General features: G+C 40.7%; 3 protein-coding genes across 8 annotated transcripts in view; 1 reads left to right on the top strand and 2 right to left on the bottom strand.

Moving 5' to 3' along the window:
• LOC102292926 (MLX interacting protein) overlaps positions 1-1,295 on the bottom strand; it is a 25,590-nt gene extending 24,295 nt beyond the window's left edge. For all 3 annotated transcript variants that reach the window (XR_006054089.1, XM_005916254.3, XM_005916255.3), the window contains exon 1: positions 706-1,295. Coding sequence is in view for 2 of the 3 variants with exons in the window: in XM_005916254.3 (XP_005916316.1) it covers positions 706-1,028 (323 nt within the window). In the remaining variant the exon portion in view is untranslated. The remainder of the gene's footprint in view (positions 1-705) is intronic.
• Positions 1,296-1,692: 397 nt separating this feature from the next.
• Positions 1,693-13,910, bottom strand: cfap251 (cilia and flagella associated protein 251). 3 transcript variants are annotated; one of them, XM_005916253.3, is made up of 20 exons: positions 12,981-13,910; positions 12,735-12,875; positions 12,452-12,561; positions 12,256-12,364; positions 10,329-10,409; positions 10,158-10,235; positions 10,026-10,067; positions 9,705-9,925; positions 9,437-9,610; positions 8,354-8,604; positions 8,104-8,255; positions 7,802-7,978; positions 7,508-7,692; positions 7,306-7,420; positions 6,960-7,123; positions 6,768-6,858; positions 2,725-2,868; positions 2,422-2,650; positions 2,195-2,302; positions 1,693-2,101 (listed from the first exon to the last, which is right to left on the bottom strand). In XM_005916253.3, exons 1-20 carry the CDS (start codon positions 13,173-13,175, stop codon positions 1,974-1,976), a joined length of 2,895 nt encoding a protein of 964 aa, XP_005916315.1. In that variant the 5' UTR covers positions 13,176-13,910; the 3' UTR covers positions 1,693-1,973. The 3 variants fall into 3 exon arrangements, 2 of the variants coding, with proteins under 2 accessions (XP_005916315.1, XP_042074310.1); XR_001336053.2 differs by lacking the exons at positions 1,693-2,101; positions 2,195-2,302; positions 2,422-2,650 and adding an exon at positions 4,387-4,564 and having other exon boundaries at positions 2,755-2,868; XM_042218376.1 differs by lacking the exons at positions 1,693-2,101; positions 2,195-2,302; positions 2,422-2,650; positions 2,725-2,868 and adding an exon at positions 3,359-4,564.
• A 270-nt stretch (positions 13,911-14,180) lies between these two features.
• LOC102292115 (rab5 GDP/GTP exchange factor) lies at positions 14,181-19,606 on the top strand. 2 transcript variants are annotated; one of them, XM_005916251.3, is made up of 9 exons: positions 14,181-14,462; positions 15,679-15,852; positions 16,052-16,179; positions 16,867-17,018; positions 17,100-17,169; positions 17,252-17,387; positions 17,525-17,619; positions 17,921-18,177; positions 18,273-19,606. In XM_005916251.3, exons 2-9 carry the CDS (start codon positions 15,695-15,697, stop codon positions 18,657-18,659), a joined length of 1,383 nt encoding a protein of 460 aa, XP_005916313.1. In that variant the 5' UTR covers positions 14,181-14,462; positions 15,679-15,694; the 3' UTR covers positions 18,660-19,606. The 2 variants fall into 2 exon arrangements, with proteins under 2 accessions (XP_005916313.1, XP_005916314.1); XM_005916252.3 differs by having other exon boundaries at positions 15,676-15,852.
• The last annotated feature ends 644 nt before the right edge of the window (positions 19,607-20,250 follow it).

Below are 20,250 nucleotides of genomic sequence, written 5' to 3'. Positions count from 1 at the left end.
TCTTTCCATTCTTCCTGTCAAATTTTACAGCCTGTCCCTCTTGTCCAATTCTTTTCCGTTGCATCATTTTTGCATGTATTTACTGTACTGAGTATTATCTACTGTACTGCACACTGTGTGAGTCTTTTGGACAATGCGGCTTGGCCAGAGTAGAACTAGAGTAGAACAGAGTAGAACTGTCTCAGGTGGTAGAGTGGATGTGTGTGTTTTAGTTAAGTCACTGTATGTGTGTGTGGTTGAGTGAATGCGAGTTGCAGTAGTTAGTGCTAACTAACTTTTTTAAGAAGCACCCAATCAAAAGAAAGTAGTCTTACTGGAAAGGTGGCCTACATTTCTACAAAATAAAAAATACTGCAAATTCACAACCCGATGATGTCATGTAGTATAATATGAGTTGCAGACGATATTTTTTTAGCAATTTACACAATTCAACCTAAATCCCTACATAATTAGATGCAGGGCTTGGTTTTTCTCCGTGTCTAGTTCCTTGATCTAAGTAAGGCTTCTACAACTATCTCCAGGACCACACTCCCTACAAGATCATGATCATCGAGCAGGAAGTTAAAGGAAGACTCGTGACCGCATGCAGTCGCCCCATGCCTGACTCTGCACATAGAGGAAAGCTCAGCGTGGAGGAGTGGGTGAGGAGGAGCTAAAGTGAAAATGAATAGTCCCCATGTGTTTACATAGTTCGCCATAACTTACCTATACGCCAGAGTCATGCACTCAAAGAGCTTCGTCAGTGAGGCGTCTATGGAGAAGTGCGACGAGCTCGCTTTTCCAAAATGATAGGTCTGACACGTTTGTTTGTTGACAGTGTCGAAGTCGTAGCCTTTCTTCGGCGGATGCTCGGTGTGGGGCGAGGACACCATGAAGTGTCCGCTATGGATGATCTGAGACTCCAGTCCTTCTGCCTTCCTCAGCCCTAGGTGAGTCTCCTCCGTGTCCGAGTCGTCATCCTGCTCCTGCTTTATGCTCGCGGAAGGGCAACGGTATTTGTGCCGCAGGGACACCTCGCTCATAGCCATGTCGATAACTCACCAGACAAATGGCTAAAGTTAGCCAGCAAGCTAGAACAATAAAACTCTCCCTTTCATGAGTCTCTCCGGAGAACACGCCGACCGTTAAACTTCACCAGCTTCACGCCGCGGAGTCGAGGCCCTCGGTTCACTCATCGCTAAGCTCGCTGTCGGTCATTAAACTCCCAACTTAACTTGTTGTCTTGAGTTGACGTAGCTACGAGTCTCAACCACCAGCTGACGAGAAGCTGCTCACTGGACCCTCTGCCCAGAGCAGGAAGTTCCTGTCGAAAAGCGCCTCTGATTGGGCCGCCTCAGAGCCCCGCCCACTAATCAGACCCTGCAGCCACAGGCACGTTTCTGCAGCGAGGAAAGACGAATGATCACGCTTGTGAATTGTGAAAATATCTTTAATTTAAGGATCGGGTTTAGTGGTTTAGAGACAAGGTTAGAGAAACAAGTCTGAGATGGTTTGGCGAGGATAGGTGATATATCAGAAAAAGGGCTTTAGAATATTGAGCTGCAAGGTAGAAAGAAAAGAGGAAGACCTCAGAGAAGATCCGTGGGTGTGGTGAAGGAGGACATGCAGCAGGATGATTTGACAGAAGATCCTATGAAGCCAGATGATCCGCTGTGGCGACCTATGAAGGGAGCGGCTGATAAAAGAGAACAAGACTTGTTTTAAATCTTCCTTTATTAGAATGCATTTTATCCATTTAACATGTGGAAGCGATTGTCATCAGAAACACTCAAATATCAACAGAAAAAAACTCTCTACTGCTTAACTGACTTTTTGTATTAGTATAAGATATGTTTTATATTTTAAGCTAAACACAGATTACACTCTACCTTCTGTTAATAACATGTTACAGTAATACTGCTGGTCTTTAAACAGACCAGCAGAGCTAAAACCTCGTCATAAACATAGATTCTCAGGCAGACGTTTTTGGTTCATCACTCTGGAGGGGAAGACTTGCTGCTCTGCTCTGCTGAGGACGTGAAGCCCAGGATCTGACCTGTGAATGTCTCCACAGATATCTCACTTGGGATCACAGAGTCCAGTGTATACTCTGAATGTCCACCTGAGTACATGCACAGAAAAAAATATTTTAGTCTCAGCATTTATGTGAATTTTTTGGTAATGACTTGGAAGTATGTGTTGTTGCATTACACACTTTTAGGTTCAGATAGTCCCCCTCCTTCTTCCTCCTCCTCCTCCACATCATCGAGGCCTAAAAGAGCAGTGAAACACTCCACCACTTCTTCCTCTGTCATGTGTTCTCCTGGGTTTAATATCAAAATAACAAACGTGTTGGATGAGCTAATAAAAACTGACAATAAAACATGGACCATAGGATTAAGATTTATAACCAGTAAGATGCTGACCAATCATTCTCGTTACCTCGAACCTGTAGAAGTTCTATCAGCTCTTGTCTCTGTAGGACGGGCTGTCCTGTGCTGTCAACCTTCCCAAGGGCCCAAAAAGCTCTAACCAGATCACTGCTAGAGATGCTGAAGGCCGGCCGGTGGTTGACATACAGCTTGATAAATTCCTCCAGGTCAATGTCATTTACATATTTTCCTGTTTCGGCATACTTACTGAACTTAACTTCATTTTGCATGTCTTCTATCTGGTGAAGAAAATATGTTTAACTGTTATTAAAGGGTTGAAATTAAGTGCCGGTTTTAGTTTCACTGAATTTACCTCTTGTTCAGTAGGATAGTACCCCAAAGCTCTCATGAGAGAGGAAACCTCTGACAAGGGGATTTTGCAAGACACTTGTCGTTTCTCCATCGAGTCCACGCCTTGATGATGGACTTGGCAGTAATAAAAAAAGTCCTCCATCTCCTAAAGACAGAAGAACTCCCATTACTGATTAAAATGTCACAGTAAACAACAGTTTTAAAACTTGTACTAGGGCGAGGACTTATCTTATTTTCTTGTACTATTTAGAAATACATTTTATGCGTGGCCATGTGCATTGGTCTTCAGTTCCGAATGTCCAAAATAGTTGCCATATTTTTTTTTAAATATATTTCTCTGTAAATTCATTTTGTATAGCCATGCATAAAAAAGTGTAGGCTCATATTTTTTAAAGAAAATTTCAATTAAATAAGCGAAATTCATGCACATATGCCTTTCTCTCTGAGAACCAACAGAATTAAAAGCACAATGAATCTGTTAGATTAAATAAACTTTTTTGGGGAAAGTTGGGAAATTATTGTGTAGGTCATGTAGGTTTAAATAAAATAAAAAAAAAAAGAATAGCTCAATGAAATAAACACAATTTAAAAAGAAAAAATAGTAAGTAAAAGGAGGAGAATTAATACATAAACATTTAACAACAGAGCTCCGTGAATTAAAAAGAGACATTTATATGCTTAACAACCAGAGATCAAACAAATACATACATGTATTGTAGTTTTTGGTGCACAAAATACCATATTATATAATGCCATTAATGCCAGTGGACACTTTATTAGTTACATGTTGATCGTCCATGTTGGACCACTTTTTGCTTTCAGAACTGCTGAAAGTTAAAACTAAAAGTAAAACTACCTCAGGGGTAATCTGAGGTAGTGCAAAAAGTGTGTAAAATGTTTGGAATTTTTTTTATATCCTGACAGGTGTGTTCACCTGTCACAAAAAGAAGAGTTATGGTAGAGTTATATAAAGGACTGTGGGAATTATTTCCTGTAGCATTCTTTATGGTAGCACTAAATCTGAGGGAGAATGAGCTCTGGTCCCTCTGTAGTGTGGAGCGGATGATTGAGAGCAGTTTGTTTAGTGACTTCCTGTCTCTCACTGAGACAGGCAGAGGAACACAAAGTGGAAGAACGTTTGATGGCTGATGAGGTGTTAAGATTGGTGCTGTGTAGGGAGGGGCAACAGGGGTCCAGTACTGTATCCTTTTTTGCTCGTTCTTATTTCCTGAACTGAAAACCCTCTTTTTTCATTCATTAGGGCTTTCAGGTCAATGGTGATCCAGGGTTTGTTCTTAGGTAAACATCGGGCATGCTGTTTAGGACAATGGTATCCTTGCAGAAATTTATATAACTTGTGATACAATCCACGATTCTGATGATGTCATCCCCATGTGGCTTTGCACATGGGGATGACACAACGACTTTGCATTGTCGAAGGGGAGTATGGATCAGAACTTCGCAATCTTCCTGAATCCACCTCATCACAGACTTCATGGCAACATGGAGTCTTTGAAGAGCAGGGACATATTGAGATCTTAACAGGACCAGGTTGTTGTCTGAAATACCTACTGGGGGCAGGGCGGGGGCTTTGTATGCATTCCTGCTGTCTGCATATAGATGGTCAAGAGTTTTATTATCCCATGTTTTATAGTCCACATACTGCTGAATAGATGGCAGAGTGGAGTCGGTTGGTGCTCAGCTGAGCATCATCTGCCTGAGACTCATTAGACATCAGATGTTTTTTCTTCCCTGTCCAATTTTGGTGAGCTTGTGTGAATTGTGGCTTCAATTTCCTGTTCTTAGCAGACAGAAGTGGCACCCGGTGTTGTTTTTAGCTGCTGTAAGATAAGAGAGATAAGATAAGATAAAACTTTATTAATCCCTCAGGTGGGTTCCTCTGGGAAATTCGGTTTCCAAATAGCACAGCACTGACAGAAGTTACAGAATGTGAGCAGAATACCATATATACACATATATAAATACAGAGACATATATAAATAAAGCATATACAAAAGGGATAAATAGAATAAATAGGAATAAGAATACAAGGGAATTGCACATTTCAAGTATTGAAGTCTATTGCACCGTTGGTTATTAACAAAAAGTATTGCACAGTGAAGAGGCACTACAGCTTAGTTGTTCCCCCCTCCTTTGTCCTCCTGTTTCCCCTCCAGAGAGGAGTTAAACAGTTTGATGGCGTGTGGGACAAAGGAGGTTTTTTTTTTTTTAACCTGTCACTGAACAGACTCCTCTGGTTGTTTATGGCCGTGTGCAGCAGTTTTTTTAGTGTCCTTTTCTCTGCCACTGTCACCAGAGTGTCCAGCTTCATGCCGACCACAGAGCCAGCCTTCCTGATCAGTTTTTCCAGCCTGGATGAGTCCTCCTTTGCTGTGCTGCTCCCCCAAAAGTACTCCAGCAACCACTGACTGGTAAAACATCCTCAGGAGCTTCCTGCAGATGTTAAAAGACCTCAGCCGCCTGAGGAAGAACAGTCGGCTTTGGGCTTTTTTATACAGGTGGTCTGTGTTGCATGACCAGTCCAGTTTGTTGTCCACCCATAGCCCGAGGTACTTGTACTTGTTGATCACCTCCACCTCCTCTCCCTCTATCTGAACCGGCAGTGGACCTGTTCTGGACCTCCCGAAGTCCACAACCAGTTCCTTGGTCTTTGAGATGTTGAGTTGCAGGTGGTTTGTCTGACTCCATGTGACGAAGTTCCTCACCAGACTTCTGTACTCCTCTTCCTGATCATCCCAGATATACCCCACGATGGCCGTGTCGTCTGCAAACTTCTGAATATGGCATAATTCAGAGTTGTAGCAGAAGTCAGAGGTGTACAGGGTAAAGATAAGAGGGGGCAGCACAGTTCCCTGTGGTGCTCCTGTGCTGCTGACCACAGTGTCAGACGTGATGTCCTTCAGCCTGACATACTGTGGTCTGTCAGTGAGGTAGTCGGAGATCCAAGTGACCAGGCAGGGGTCCACCTGCAGCCTGTTTAGTTTTTCCTGAAGCAGGCAGGGCCGGATGGTATTAAATGGCACTGGAAAAGTCAAGAAACAGGATCCTGACCGTGCCTTTTCCCCCATCCAGGTGTGAGTGGGCTCTATGCAGGAGGTACAGGATGGCATCCTCCACTCCGACATCCGCCTTGTATGTGAACTGTAGTGGGTCCTGGGCATGTTGTACCTGTGGTTGGAGGAGGTTGAGGAAGAGCCGCTCTAGAGTCTTCATAAGATGTGACGTCAGTGCCACCGGTCGGAAGTCATTCAGCTCATTGGGCCGGTTCCTTTTGAGGACTGGGACGATGCAGGATGTCTTCCATAGGGCGGGCACTCTCCCCAGTTGCAGACTGAGATTGAAGACTCGTTGTAGCGGCTCCCCAAGTTCAGCAGCACACGCCTTTAGCATCCTTGGACACACCTTGTCTGGGCCTGCTGCCTTCCTGGGGCAAAGCTTCCTCAGTTGTCTCCTGACCTGATCTACTGTGACACTGGGAGATGATTGGGGGGATGATTGGGATGTCCTGCTGTAGCCCATCTGCTTCAAAGAGTTAATCTTCTGCATACGTTCGTTGCAAGAAGTGGTCATTTAAGTTTCTGTTGCCTTTCTGTCAGGTCAAAGCAGTATTGATATTCTCCTCTGACTCAGGAAATCAGCAACACATTTTTTCCCCAGAGAACTGCCGCTCACTGGGTATTTAGTCTCTGTGAACCATAGAATTGGTTGTGTGGGAAAATACTCGCAGAGCAGCAGTTTTTGAAAAACTCAGATGAGCCCATCTGGCACTAACAACCATGCCATGTTCAAAGTTACTTAAATCACCTTTTTTCCCATTCTGATGCTCAGTTTGGCCTTCAGCAGGGTGCCTTGACCATCATCTTGACCATGTCTACATACACTGCTGCCATATCCAAGCTGATATATTTGCATTAACAATCACTTGAGTAAGTGTGCCTCTAACATGTTTCAGTCTAAAAAAATCTGAATAATGCTATGCTTGTTTACTTAAAGCTCAGCAGAAAAAGGAAAAATGTTACTCACTCTGTAGAACTTGCCATCTCGTCCTCCCTCTAAGAGATTGTAAAAAGGTACCATGTCCTTTCCGCCCAAAGCGGCTGCTGCCTCAAGCACACTACATTCATCACAAGAAAGGAGACAGATTTCAGGAAACATCATTATACTGCTCTTTCATTTCGACTGATTACAAGGTTGCTATTTAGAAAAAAAACATACTTCAAGTTTATTTCCCATGAGAGGACTGTGCAGTCTGCTCCTCCTGCAGTGAAAATGAATCTGCCATCATAGGAGCAGGCAAACGCAGACACTCCTGCTGAATGGCAGATCAAAGCATTCGACTTGTAGGGGTTCCCATCCAGTGGCAGAATCTGGAGACCCAACTAAAGAAAATACAAAATACTCTTCATGACAGTATCACTGTCAATGTGATGACAATTTGATCAGAGAAAAGAAAGACACAAAAAACTTCTGTATTCAGTCGACTGCAGGAATTTAAACAAGACACACCATTTGGTGGAAGTGAAAGTCAAACATTTGTCAGTAAAATACTGCAAACACTGACCTTTTCCATTGTGATGAACGCCAGGTAATATGAGTTTGTATCAGCTTTTTCAGACTTGGGAAGAACAACTATCTTTTTAATTGGAGAGCCATATGTTGGGCCTTGAAGGGTCTTTCTGTTTTTGTAAAACATGTAATAGAGATGCGTGAGTATTTTGCTGTGACACAACATCTGACTGATCTTGTTACAGTATTTTGCAGACCTGCACATCTTTGTTGTGCTGTTGAAAAGCCTCATCTTATATTGATCTGTGATGATGAGGAGAAACTGCTCTGCCGTTAGGGGAGGATACCAAGTCATGCACATTGGCACGCCGCTTTGCTCAATGCGCTCCGAGCTTAAGATGACAAGCCGGTCCATGCTGCTGTTCTCCAGGTCGTACTCCACCTTTTATTCAGTTCCACACAAGCACAGAGATTTGCGTGTACCATTATCGTGTCAAAAACAAAACAGTGAAGTAGAGAAGAGTGCTGCAACTTAGACCAGGTAGACTAACCAGTTGGCAGTCCATTCCCAGAGAGAGTAGTCTGGGTTGGGTGCTGTCCAGGTGAACCCCAAAAAGAAGATCTTTGATGGGCTTGTAGTGAGAGTGGATCCTACCCAAATGCATCCACTGAGGTAAAGAGCCTTCTTTGGTGATCAAGTGAAACACTGACACTGCTTTTCCAGCATCCTGACAGACGCGCAAATCTTAAATCATCTCACAACAACAACAAAAAATGTTTCTGTAACAATGACAGCTCTAACAAAACTCAATACATTATAACAAATTCCAATCCACACAGTTCTCTCACTCACCGCAGTGGCGAGATATTTTGAGTCTGAGGAGAAGGTGATGAGTTGGATGCTGTCTTTGGTGTAATGTAAAGCTTCCTCTTGTTCACTCTCTAAGGTTCTGGCATTCAGTATGTGAACAGCTCCACTTGCAAAACCAACAGCCAGATATAATCCTGTTTAGAAATGAAATGTGACAAACAAAATCTAACAGCAGCTTTTACACACTGAGGATATGGAAGCACTTTTCTTTTTAAACATAGTCTGACCTTACCTTTAGGGTCAAATGTGACACACTGAATCTGCTTCTCTGTGTTAAAGACCTTTCTACCACTGCGTACTTTGCTGCTATAGTCCCACATTTCTAAAATGCCTCCATGGTTGCCAGTGACCACAGCTGACTGACTGGGGTGGCATGTCAGTGCATGTATAGGCTCATAATCCTCGTCCAGCACAATTCGAGTGATGAGGCTCTCTGCGTTCACATGCACAACTCTGTGACTGACAGTGGTCACAGTGAAGTTCCTGCAGAAAAAGACAGGTCAGCTTGCCTAAAAATGGATAATCTGTATTTTTATTATGCTGTGTAAAACAGTTCAGCGTGAAGATATAGTATCGGGTTCAACATAGCAAGTGTCCTGATGGCTTTGAGCCAGTAAAAAAAGTGTGTGGCCTATGTTGATTGGCCAGCACAGATCAATTCCTCTGTGAACATGAATGGATGCTCACTATTATTTTCTTTTAATCTCTTTAAACTACCTCTGCACATAAATTAAAAGCAGAAAAGTGAACTTTTTGTAAGTAAAGTAAGTAAGTAAAATTGATTTACATAGCACTTTTAAAGCCAGGAATCGGTTACAAAGTACTTTACAGGGAATGTAAAAATACATCAGACAAAAAAAACAAACATATTACACAAAAACATTACCCAAACGCCTGTCTAAACTGATGAATTTTTCAGCTGTTTTTTAAAATAAGCCACAGTTTTGTCTGCTCCTGTCCACCACAAGTTTGTTAAACATAGCAGTACCACAAACTCATATAAGGAGAAGTAGGTAAAATAGAAGCTGTCTGTCTATCTTGTATTTTTGCTCAGTGCTGACAGAAATAAATCCATCTCTCTCTAGCAATGGTACCTGCAACGTACAGGGCTGAATCTAAAAAGGGAAGCAGTGGTTACTACAGTGCATCAAGCTTTAGATTTATAATATAAAATATAAATCTACCAATAATATTTGCTATGTACTTGAGTATAGAAAGTAATCAGACTGGTGTCTCTTTTATGGCCAGTAAAAGTCTGATCTACTGGTTCAGTGGCTCTTTAGGCTGAACACTGTAGTAGAGTAAATTTGTATACCTGGTAATTAAGGGTTTGGAATCCAGTCTGTACTCCTGCTGCCTCCTTATCCACTCTTTGGAAAATGAAATAGAAACAATGGCATCCAGATTTAATTCAGTGTACCAAGCGAGCAGGGTGAATTTGCCATTGTAAAAGCAGATGTGGCTTTCAGTATTGCACGTTACGATGCAGCTGTGCAAGCATACAGACAAAGATAGATTAGGAACCGGTGAATGCAGGTCACAACTCACATGCAACAACAGACAATATTTCTTGCTGTGCCCACCTGTCGGTGACGGCCAGAACAGTGATTTGCTGTTGCTGGAGGTTGATTCGATTGGCCGTGTCTTCTTTCACAAGCCACTCAACAACACCACCTCCAGAGGCTATTAAGATCTTAGGCTCTTCCCAGTGAAACACAGACCGACTGAGAGACATATTTGCCACACCAAATTTTTCAGAACGGTCCAAAGTAAATTCAGCAGCACCACTGGTTTCCTTATTGAACTGTAATGGCAAAACACACCAGAACACAAATCAATATATTCAGTTACATAATGAGACAGACAGTTTAATAACAACTTCAAATTTAGAAGATTATCTTCACCTTCTTGAACTTCAGGTCAGTGTACTGCAGACTTCCACTTGCCTGAAAAAGGATGAGTCTATCACTATCACAATAAATACATAACAGTTGTACTACGCTTTAAAAAAAAACAAACTGAACAGCTGAACTCACGCTGCTGTAGAATAACACATGACTTTCACTGCTGCTGAGCAGCTGAGAGCTATTCTTCAGCCTAAACATGATGTAATCCTGAAAAACAGCTTAACACTTCAACATCTGTTCACCACAGTGCCGTTTCCATAAAGCAATGGTGCTATTCACATACTGAGAAAGCTTATTTACCTGAAAACCATATTTAGGATTGAGCTCGGTAAACCACAAAGGCTGTTCTGATTCATTGGTCCAGTCCCAAATGCACACACGCTGAAAAGATCGCCATATAATTTAAGCAGATTGTCAGTTCATGAAAAGTTTGCTTTTACCATACAGCCACTGTTTGTCCTATTGTGTTTGTATGTAAGTGTTTCTAAGACCAGGAAGTGTTGCTTAATATAAAATTTCCCTTTTCGTGAAGAGCATGTTTCATAATCTCAGCAGTAACTTCTTTTCTTTTTAGGTGTATCTAAACTGTGGGTGTCAGTGTAACTCTTATATGTAAAATAAAATGTGATAATAGTATAAATAACTATGTAATTGTAATTTTGTATACGTTTGGACAATTCTGGTTAAATAACTGACTTACACCATTTTGTGTGAAAAGGACAGCATACAATGTGTAAAGTTTTCTCACAAAACATCCTCAGAATCAGCTTTTTTTGTGTAATAGCTGCAGTATATTTAAATAAGCCATACAAAATGTTACCTTCCACATCAGCAGCATTCTCTGAGCTACACGCCTCATGATTGCATAGGAGGGGGTCAAAAATCGCACCATTTGGTTCACTTTTTCACTAAAATTGTTTCATCATTGCGATATGGCCAAACTGTCAACATTTCACAGTCTATACTTACAAATGTTGAAATTTGACTATATTAGACATTTCTTTTGACCAGGAAATAACAGGGCTAGAAGATTAGTCTGGTAAAATGTAACTAAAAGGGAGACCTTGCATGCGCTATAACTTTTTTTGACCAGCTGCAGTCATGTGAAAAAGAAAGTGCACACTTACTGCTTTAGCAGCCAGGTGATGATAGAGATATTATGTAAATATAGACAGATAAATGTAGAAATATAGATATAATATGAAATGTAAATCTAATCTAATAATCTTTGCTGTAAACTATATGGTTATCCTCATCAAGTGTGAGCACCTCTGTAACAGGAGAAGTTTTGGCAGTTTGCTGGTCTGGAACTTTCAGGTTAGGTTTGTATTAATACAGTCTCACAGTCTTTCCAGGAATGGATGTCTCAGCAAATCCACCCCTGCTCAGAGAAACTGCAAAAAAACTCAAGAGCTACATCGGAGACTCTAAAGTCCTTGGTTTGCATGATAAATGCTATATTTAGAAAATTAGAAAAAGACTGATCAAGTATGGCTGGTCTAGAAGGGCTGTCGTGATAAAGCCTCTTCTCTTCTAACAAGAACATGGCAAAACAGGTTAGTTTTGCAAAGTTGCATCTGAACAAATCACAAGACTTATGTAACAATGTTCTTTGGACAGATGAGACCTAAGTGGAGATTTTAGGTCATAATGTAAAAGTTTGGTCAAAGTTTTTAGTCAGAGTCCAGACCTCAACCTGATTAAAATGCTGTGCTGGGACCTTAAGCACAGCACAGCTTAAGGTGAATAAATGAATGGTGAATAATGGTGAATGGTGAATGGTGAATAATGGTGAATAAATGAATACCCACAAACCTCAATGTCAAAAGTTTTCCACAATAATGCAAGAGACTGATAAAGTCATACAGAAAATGGTTATTGCTACTAAAGGTGGTTCTAAAAGCCACCGATTCATGGGGTGTACTTATTTTTTCACAGAAACCGTCCTGCAAAACCTTCTTTTCCATATGACTGCCAATCCCACATGGTGATATGACTCTTAAAAAAATGACCTAAAATGACTAAAATGCAGTTTCATTGAAATATTAGAAAAACAAATTTTAAAAAGAGCGATTAATTTATATACATTTTACTGATGCTGCTATCATTTTTTATTTTCCATACACATATTATGATTACAGTGATTTATTTTTTATTTGTATTTTTTGCCAGCACAATAGCTCGGTGGAAATTTGATATTGTGACAGCCCTGAGCTGCCATACTTACTTGAAATTCTTCTGTCCCAAGTGTTGCCAGATGTTTTGTGTCGCTTGAAAACACTATTGCTATGACACCGGCGTCAGGGTGACAGTCAAACAACGTGTTCACAGGAATACTGTAACATTTATCATATAGGTGGTTACCATTGAGAGCAAGGTTAATGCAGTGAAAATGCCTCAATGTGTGAAGAATGAAGAGATACCCAGAGTAGGAGTCCCATATGATCACCATGCCATTTGGTCCCCGGTCTGCTGTTGCAATCCAGCGTCTGTCTTCACTCACACACATAGATGAAATGGAGTGGGAGTGCCCCTAAAGACATTAAGGAGAATATATAAATCTGCACACCTTTTATGAAAAGATATATACTGTGAACATTTAACATGAAAACCCAGGCTAACATGATCTGATTTGTCAGACTGTTTATTGCAACTTAAAGCAATGACTTACTCTTACATTGTTCAAAAAGCTGAAGTGATTTTTACCTTAAGCATGTGCCGGGACTTTGAGGTGTGATTGTAAATAATCCCAACATGAGCCGCAGCATAGAGCAAAACCAGCTCATCCTGGTCTTGCAGAGTGAAAACGGGAAGAGCAGGGCTCATGCCACAGATGAAATCTAGTGACTGGATGAAGGACAGGTTTAGGGTATTGCCAAGAATATGTGAAGTAAAACAGACAAATACTTTCAAATTACACTCAAATATAAACACTGATTGGGACATACTTACCAGTACATGTGCTTCAGCATCAGTTGTCTTCTTTGAGAAAAGTGTGTCTCTAGTTGCAGTGTAGACTTGAGACTGCCCAGTCCTCCTCGGTATGTCAGAGTTTTCCTTTTCTTTATCCTTACCTGCTTCTCCCCTGTCTTGTTCTTGTCCCACTACTGGGTGCTTTTCAGCTTCATAGCTTGTGGGTGGCTCCATTATGCTTAACCTTACCTTTTGGTACTTATATAAGCCTTCTCCTTGTTATCCTTGCCCTAAATTAACTGTAGGCCAAATAGTAACAGAAAAACAACACATTTAAGCTCTATTCGATATTTGCTCTTTCTAATTTTATTCCTACCAAAAGTTTTTGTCTGTTCTGTCTGGCTGCTACTTGGAGGGAAGCGTTTTGTTGCCTAGTTACAGAAGATCAACGGATGAGCCTTTTCAAATTAAAAGCATGATAGTCACAAAAGCACTCGAAAGCAATAAAGGTGGGGGGAAATGCTTTCCTTTCGATATGAAAACACCAGGAGGATCTTTCTGGTCATTTAATATGTTTATTTATTGTAATTGTTACATTACTTATAGGATCTTTGGTGCTCATAGTAAGCCAGGAATGTCCTAAATAAGTTTAGTATAGACATTCCAATGAAAACAATTGTCAACAAAAAAAATTCAATTGCCTTTAAAAATTATGAAATAAAAATTATTATAGTTGCTCCTGTTCTAATTTATGTATCACAGGTTCTGAACAGTGCTCCATGCAAGAAACCCAATAAAAACTGTGTGGTCAAAGCTGTCATATATGCCCTTATGGGATAGATTTGGTTTGGAAAGCTCTGTGGGTGATCTACTAACCGCTGCTTGTTTTATACAAACACAAACCAGTTCACTTAGCCCTGCCCCCTGACATTTATGATCTGGGAGGTTGACAGATAAAATAAACTCACGATGCACTGTATCATATTTAATCAAATAGTGACATGATTAAATATGTTTTTAAATAAAAATAATTATGTATTTAAATATTTTTGTAATTTTGATTAGTTGACAATTATTCCATTATTTGATTATGTATTTTTTTTTAAAGATAAAAGCCACGATAGACAAGATTATGTGGTTATTAACTATAATAATTCGAGATCGCATTAACCAAAAATATGTTTTATTTTGAAATCTACAGATGCTCGGTATATATAAAGCTTTTACTTTGAAGGGTCGACACAGTGTCCTGTACTTTCACGGTTTCCTTCTGGATGGTTTTTCCGGTTGCACGGCTTTAGAAGCGGCGGACTTTCTGGTTCTGTTTCGTGCCACTGGGCGTTATTAATGTTTGCTACCTGTTCTTAGCCTTTCGTTTTTTCTTACTGAATGTCTTCAACTGAGGTCTGAAAGGTTCTCGTTATCAGTATGAAGCGTTTATGACTGTGACGACTCCAGAAAGTAAAGGAGCGCTTTGATAAGATAACAGCGGGGACTGGTAATGGTTTTATCAGCTGACAGGTGAGACTGATGGTTGTGTTTAAAACGAGGTTTTGGTGACTGATTTAATGATTGACTGGTCACTCGCTTTTAGTTGGTACTAGCATTAGCATTAGCCAGCGGTTCTTGTCGCCAATCCCCCTCAGCTGACAGTCAGCCGCTCCAGCTTGAGATGCTAACGGCTAACACCCAACTCTTATACACTCGGGGATTAGACATTATGCCTTCATTGAAAAGTTTTGAATAAAATGTTACCACGAGGCTATAGCTTTTTGCAATAGTACTCGATACTGCCGAAAAAGTTAGTTAACTCTCAGCGCCATAGAAATGTATAAGACGTCTTAGGATACTAGGATATTTTAGGATATTTTTCACTCACTGGACACTTTAAGTAGACCTTGCTAGTGTCGGCTTGGATTCCCTTTTGCAATCAGATTGGCCTTAATGCTTCACGCTATAGATTCAGCATTGAACCGGAAGCATTACGCAGATATTTTTGTCCATATTGACATGACAGCATCACACTGTTGCTGCAGATTTGTCAGCTGCACATCTATGATGTGAATCTCCCGTTCCATCACATCCCAAAGGTGCTTTATTAGATTGAGATCTGGTGACTGTGGAGCCCACTCAAGTACAGTGAACGCATTGTCGTGTTCAGTAAACCAGTTTGTGATGATTTGAGCTTTGTGAAATGGTGTGTTGTCTGTCCCATCAGAAGATAGGAACACTGTGGTCATAGAGGGATGGAAGTGGTGAGCAACAATACTCAGTTATGCTGTGGTGTTTAAGCAATGCTTAGTCGGCACTAAGGTTCAAAGTTTGCACAGCACCACCAGCCTGAACAATTGATACAAGGCAAGATGGATCCATGCATTAATGTTTTCTGACCCTGTGCCAAAATGGAATTTGGACATCTTTCCAATCTTATATTTATCAGTTTTAGTTGTTCAGTTTAATGTTCTTTGCGTCACTGCAATTCTGACATTATGTGGTCATCCAGAATCATAAAATGAGACTTGGTTGAGGGTTTTTTTTTTTTTTTTTTCTTCACAGGGTGTTGGGCTATGGTACGCATAACCAGGCTATAGTTTCAAACACACAACTGAGCTTTCTTTAAAATTACTGACATTTTTTATAAGACAAATATTGAGTAGTTAAGTATAATAATTATGATGATAAGTATAGTGGAACTTTACTTTTTTTGTGCTCTAAAGCTGAATTGTACGTCCAGCAGGTAGCATATAAAAGACATGTGGATGGATAAACAGAGAGGAATCAGAGTTTCTCAGGAGGAGCTGCTCTGTAAGAACGCCTGTGGTTACTATGGAAACCCAGCATGGCAGGGTTTGTGCTCCAAGTGCTGGAGAGAGAGGGCACGGGCCGCTGGAACCCCGAGAGAAGAAATTAGGTAAACTTTATTCATGCTGTTACGTTTGCTCATTATGTTAAAGTATATTGAAAATGTATGTGAGAATACTGCCCTTTAATATGACATCTGGATATGTGAGGGTATAACGCATCAGTCTAAATACAGATAGAGAGACCTTCCATTTGTTTTCTGTCTCTCAGCTCGGGACAGAGATGTCTAATCCTTTCATTCCTCATAGACCGCGCAGTGATGGAACGCTCCCCACATTCTCCAAATTTGAGGAGAAGAAAAACATTGAGAAAGGTCGTCGAATTAACACAGTGAGAAGACTGTTCTGGGGCAGCCCATCGCCTCCAAAACCTCAAGGTAAAACTTTAGTTTTGTGGTTTTCTTAAAGTCATTATTAGGTCAACAGCCAGTTACAGCAGCTAGCCCCATTTGAGGTTGCCACAGCAGATCAGCTGCCTCCATTTCACCTTGTCCAAGCATCCTCCTCTGTCACACCAACCATGGTGGCCCTTTTTACTTTTTTTCTGCAATCCTGTCTCTCTGAAATACTCAAAAAGAAGAATAACTTAATACTACCCAGCTCCTCTGAATAGAAAGCCAGAATTCTTCCTCTAAACATTGTCATTAAGTCCATGAAGGTAAAAGTTTTAACCTTCACTCAGTATTTTTGCTGTCTGTAAGAAAAAAAAAACCCCCAGCAAAATGCAGAGAATAAGGCAACAGACTTTACTAATAATCACTGTACACAAACATCCACCATACCTTCTGCTGAACCAGAATGCACTATATATACTGTTTTGGTCTTTTGTACACATCCAAATTATGCATACCTATATATAGTATTACCAGGCCTCTGGAGAACCTCAAGACATGTTAAGGATGTAATTTACCCATATTATATAGCTGTGTTGGATCAAGGACGCATCTAAAACCTGCAGGACACTGGCGCTTGAGGCCTAGAGTTCCCTCACCCCTGGATTAGATTATCTGGCTATCTGTTTGGATTTTGCTGCCTCTTCACCTTTTGACTATTTGTCCCTCCAGAGTCTTCTGAAAGCCGTGCAAATGTGTTAAAAGCCTACGAAAACCTTGAGCCTGGAGACTTCACTGGTTTCCTAAAGATACTTCGGAGTCCTCCTTCCCAGCGCTTGCAGTCCCGCTGTACAGCTTTTCTCAACACAATGGAGGCATACCATGTAAGCAGTTTAAGCATCTAACACGACAATTATGTCACGAGCTAGAGGCATCCTGATCATCGATTCACGTCATCTTTGCAGGATCTGCCGGTGCAGAAGCAGTCAGACCTCGTGCAGGATTTTTATCAGTCTTTTGCTGAATATTTTAGCAGTGAGTACAGATCTGTTCCAAACTGTGTATGATGCAATATTTGTATTTAAAGTGGCTTTTAAATCGCTGTTTATGTTTTCAGGTTTTCCTGAAGCTCAGGTCACTCAGATAATGGAGCATGTAGAGAAGTTAATAATGACACGGCTGCACAAATGGGTTTTCTGCCATGACAGCTGTGATGATGAACAGAAGGACCTGGCTCTCCAGAGAAGGATCCGGTACATCAGCTGTGTTTTGTTTTGGTTTTACCCATCTTGGAAAAAAAACCCCAAACTTCTAATCCTGAGTTAAAAGTCAGGATTAGAAGTTTTGTGTTTTTGTTTTTTTTTTTATAACTAATGTCTCTTATTTGCAGTTCTTTGAACTGGGTTACGCCGCAGATGCTAGGCGTACCTTTTCCTGATGAAAAGGTCTCTGTCACAGGCGACCCCTTTCTGCCTGCTATAACTGGTGATTTAAAATCTCAATACTTAAATGAGCAATTTGACATGGTGGGAAATGCATTTGTTTGCTTTCTTATCTAAAAATTGCATCAAAAGATTCATGTCATGAGCAACTTTGATGCTGGTAACATATTACCTGTGTACGGGTCCAGGCTTGCCAACTGCAGCCTCGTATTTAACTCCCTGACATAAGAAAAGAAAAAGTGCATTTCCCAAAATGAAAAACTGTTACTTTAATGATAAAGGGAGGCATATTTTGTCAATGTCATAACATTTGAAATGAGTTCCAGCCTTTATTTTTCCCACAGCCATAATCGAAATGGATGCCAAACGAGCACCTCAAGACAAACTCGCGTGCGTTTCCAAATGCAGCCAGCATGTCTTCGAAGCCCTTTCCCGCTCAAACAGTGAGCCTGCTAATGCTGATGACTTCTTGTCAAGCCTGGTTTACGTGGTGCTGAAGGCCAATCCGCCTCGCCTCCACTCCAACATGCAATACGTGATTCGTTTTGGGCTCCCTCACAGTCTGATGGCAGGAGAGAGCGGCTACTATTTCACAAATTTGGTGAGTTGACTGAAAAGTTCCTCACCCATCATACACCACAGGGTGTTGTTAGACCTGTTAATAACTCATACGGGTGTCCGCATCTCTTTATTTAGTCCTGTGCTGTGGCCTTCATTGAAAAGCTGGATGGGCCAGCACTCAGCCTCAGTCCAGAAGAGTTTGAAGGCTACATGCTGGGTCAGCGTACTCCCTGTGCATTAAACAGGAGGCAGCAGGTGATCAGTGACACACAGAACCTGCTAGAAGACCTCAAAGGCAGGCAGGAGAAGCTGGACCAAGGTATGGATGCTCTCAATGCGCAGCTACAAAAGTGGGTGCAAGAAGTTCATTCACAGCTGGATGAGACCAGAAGCCAATTTGTCCTGGCTCAGAAGGAGATAACTGCTCAGAAGGAGGTTTTGTTGTCCACTCAGGATAATAAGGAGGAGTCAGTGCTGGTGCTTGAGGATCAAGACGGAGGTTTGAGGGAAACGGGCTGTTAGGCATTTCTATTAATAGAGCTAATCTGGCACTTGACTTTATTTAATCGTCAGCACTAACATTTGTAGGCTGCAGGACAAATGAAGCGTACTTTCCAGTGCCACATTTGCACATGCTCCCAATGCAGGAGTAGGGCATTTGTAAGCCAGCTGAAGATGAAGGAAACTTTATGCATGCAGTAACACAATGTTCACAGAGGTTTTAATGACTTTAGTCCAAATTATTTGCCCATCTGTCCAATTTAAGCATTGAGCCAATAAATCACATTCCATTTTCCAATAAGAGATCTCATATGCACCATTTAAGCACTCAGGGTACACAGCACTTACAGATGTAGAACAAACACTTTATGATACTTATTCACTATGATAATTTTGAATAGTTTTATACCATTGTGCCTTTATGTATGCTGCTCTGAAATTCCAAAGTAGGCTACAGGACAAGTTGGTGTGACTGTTCTTGACTAAAAGTCAGGGGTGTATTTGTGAAAGCTGTGTATTTGTTCTCAGCACGTGGGTGCAAAAAATGTTTAGCATGCACAAGCTGCATGTTGTTTACAGCTCTAGAAAGATTTCTGAAAAAAATCCAAGGGCTTCATCTAAAGATCTGTGATTGTATGTATCTAATATATTAAAGGTGACACATGATTGAATGTAATGTGTTTGGGTGTTTTCCTTCACTAAAGCCGATGATTATTTGCCATATTGCCAACAGAGAAGTTTTAGAAGCTTGGCTTTTTGGAAAGTCAGACAGGTGTCAGATGTTGAAATGACTCAGTCCAATGACTGATAGTCCAAACCTGGTCCTCCTTTACTAATTTCCATTAAAAGCTTTAACTTTTTTTTATTAAAAAAACAAAACAAAACTTTATCATATAAATGGAAAACTGAAAGGTTTCAAATTCATGCTGAGATTCTAGTAGCAATAACTGTCTGCATCTTATATGATTTAAAAAAAACTGTTAGTAGCTCTTTTGGAAAATAAATAAATTGGTATACAGGAAAAATAAAGTACTCAAAAAAGCCTCGCACTAATATTTTGTTTAGTTTTGGTGAGGGCAAAAATAGTGATAATCTCTTGCAACTTCAAAACTGTTATTTACAACCAGCATTACTGCATCATCAGGAGGGGGGCGGGGTCCTAGTCATTCAGGATATACAGGCAATAAGTTGACCTAATTTTTTTTTTTTTTTTTCTTTTGTGAATATTGTTGCCTAATCTAGATCTTCAGTCGAGTGGAAGAGAGTCTCGGCATAATAATTAAGAGTAAAGTCACATATAAACATATAAACAATGAGCTATATCAAAAAGGAGAGTTTTAAACCTAATCTTAAAAATAGAGAGGGTGTTTCTCTCCCAAACCAAACGAGCTTGTTCAACAGAAGGAGGGCCCTGAGAGCTTACAGCTCTGCTTCTCAGATGGAAGCAGGTAGAGGACAAAAACATCTTAGCTGAGAGATGCACAAAAGGAAGAATCATTGATCACTGTTGTGTATGAGATGTCGGAAGTTTTTTATTTGGTCTTTGTACTGATGGAACCCAGTGGTGAACGTGTTTTCCACAGGAGTATAAAAAATATGAGCCAAAGTTTAA

This window comes from Haplochromis burtoni, unplaced genomic scaffold, assembly GCF_018398535.1.
Source record: "Haplochromis burtoni strain Fernald_Lab_line unplaced genomic scaffold, NCSU_Asbu1 Contig_18, whole genome shotgun sequence".
NCBI classification, from domain to species: Eukaryota; Metazoa; Chordata; class Actinopteri; order Cichliformes; family Cichlidae; genus Haplochromis; species Haplochromis burtoni.
Note: the sequence above shows the minus strand (reverse complement) of the source record. Positions and strands in the feature narration are given on the sequence as shown.

Excerpts from the sequence above, each read along its gene's own strand:
- LOC102292115 (XM_005916251.3), top strand. The coding sequence starts at position 15,695 with ATGTGGATGGATAAACAGAGAGGAATCAGAGTTTCTCAGGAGGAGCTG. Across the intron at positions 17,170-17,251 it reads TTTTGCTGAATATTTTAGCA|GTTTTCCTGAAGCTCAGGTC; the intron begins GTGAGTACAGAT and ends TTATGTTTTCAG. Across the intron at positions 17,388-17,524 it reads GCTCTCCAGAGAAGGATCCG|TTCTTTGAACTGGGTTACGC; the intron begins GTACATCAGCTG and ends TCTTATTTGCAG.
- cfap251 (XM_005916253.3), bottom strand. The coding sequence starts at position 13,175 with ATGGAGCCACCCACAAGCTATGAAGCTGAAAAGCACCCAGTAGTGGGA. Across the intron at positions 12,876-12,980 it reads ATGCTGAAGCACATGTACTG|TCACTAGATTTCATCTGTGG; the intron begins GTAAGTATGTCC and ends TCCTTCATCCAG. Across the intron at positions 8,256-8,353 it reads TGTCACATTTGACCCTAAAG|GATTATATCTGGCTGTTGGT; the intron begins GTAAGGTCAGAC and ends ATTTCTAAACAG.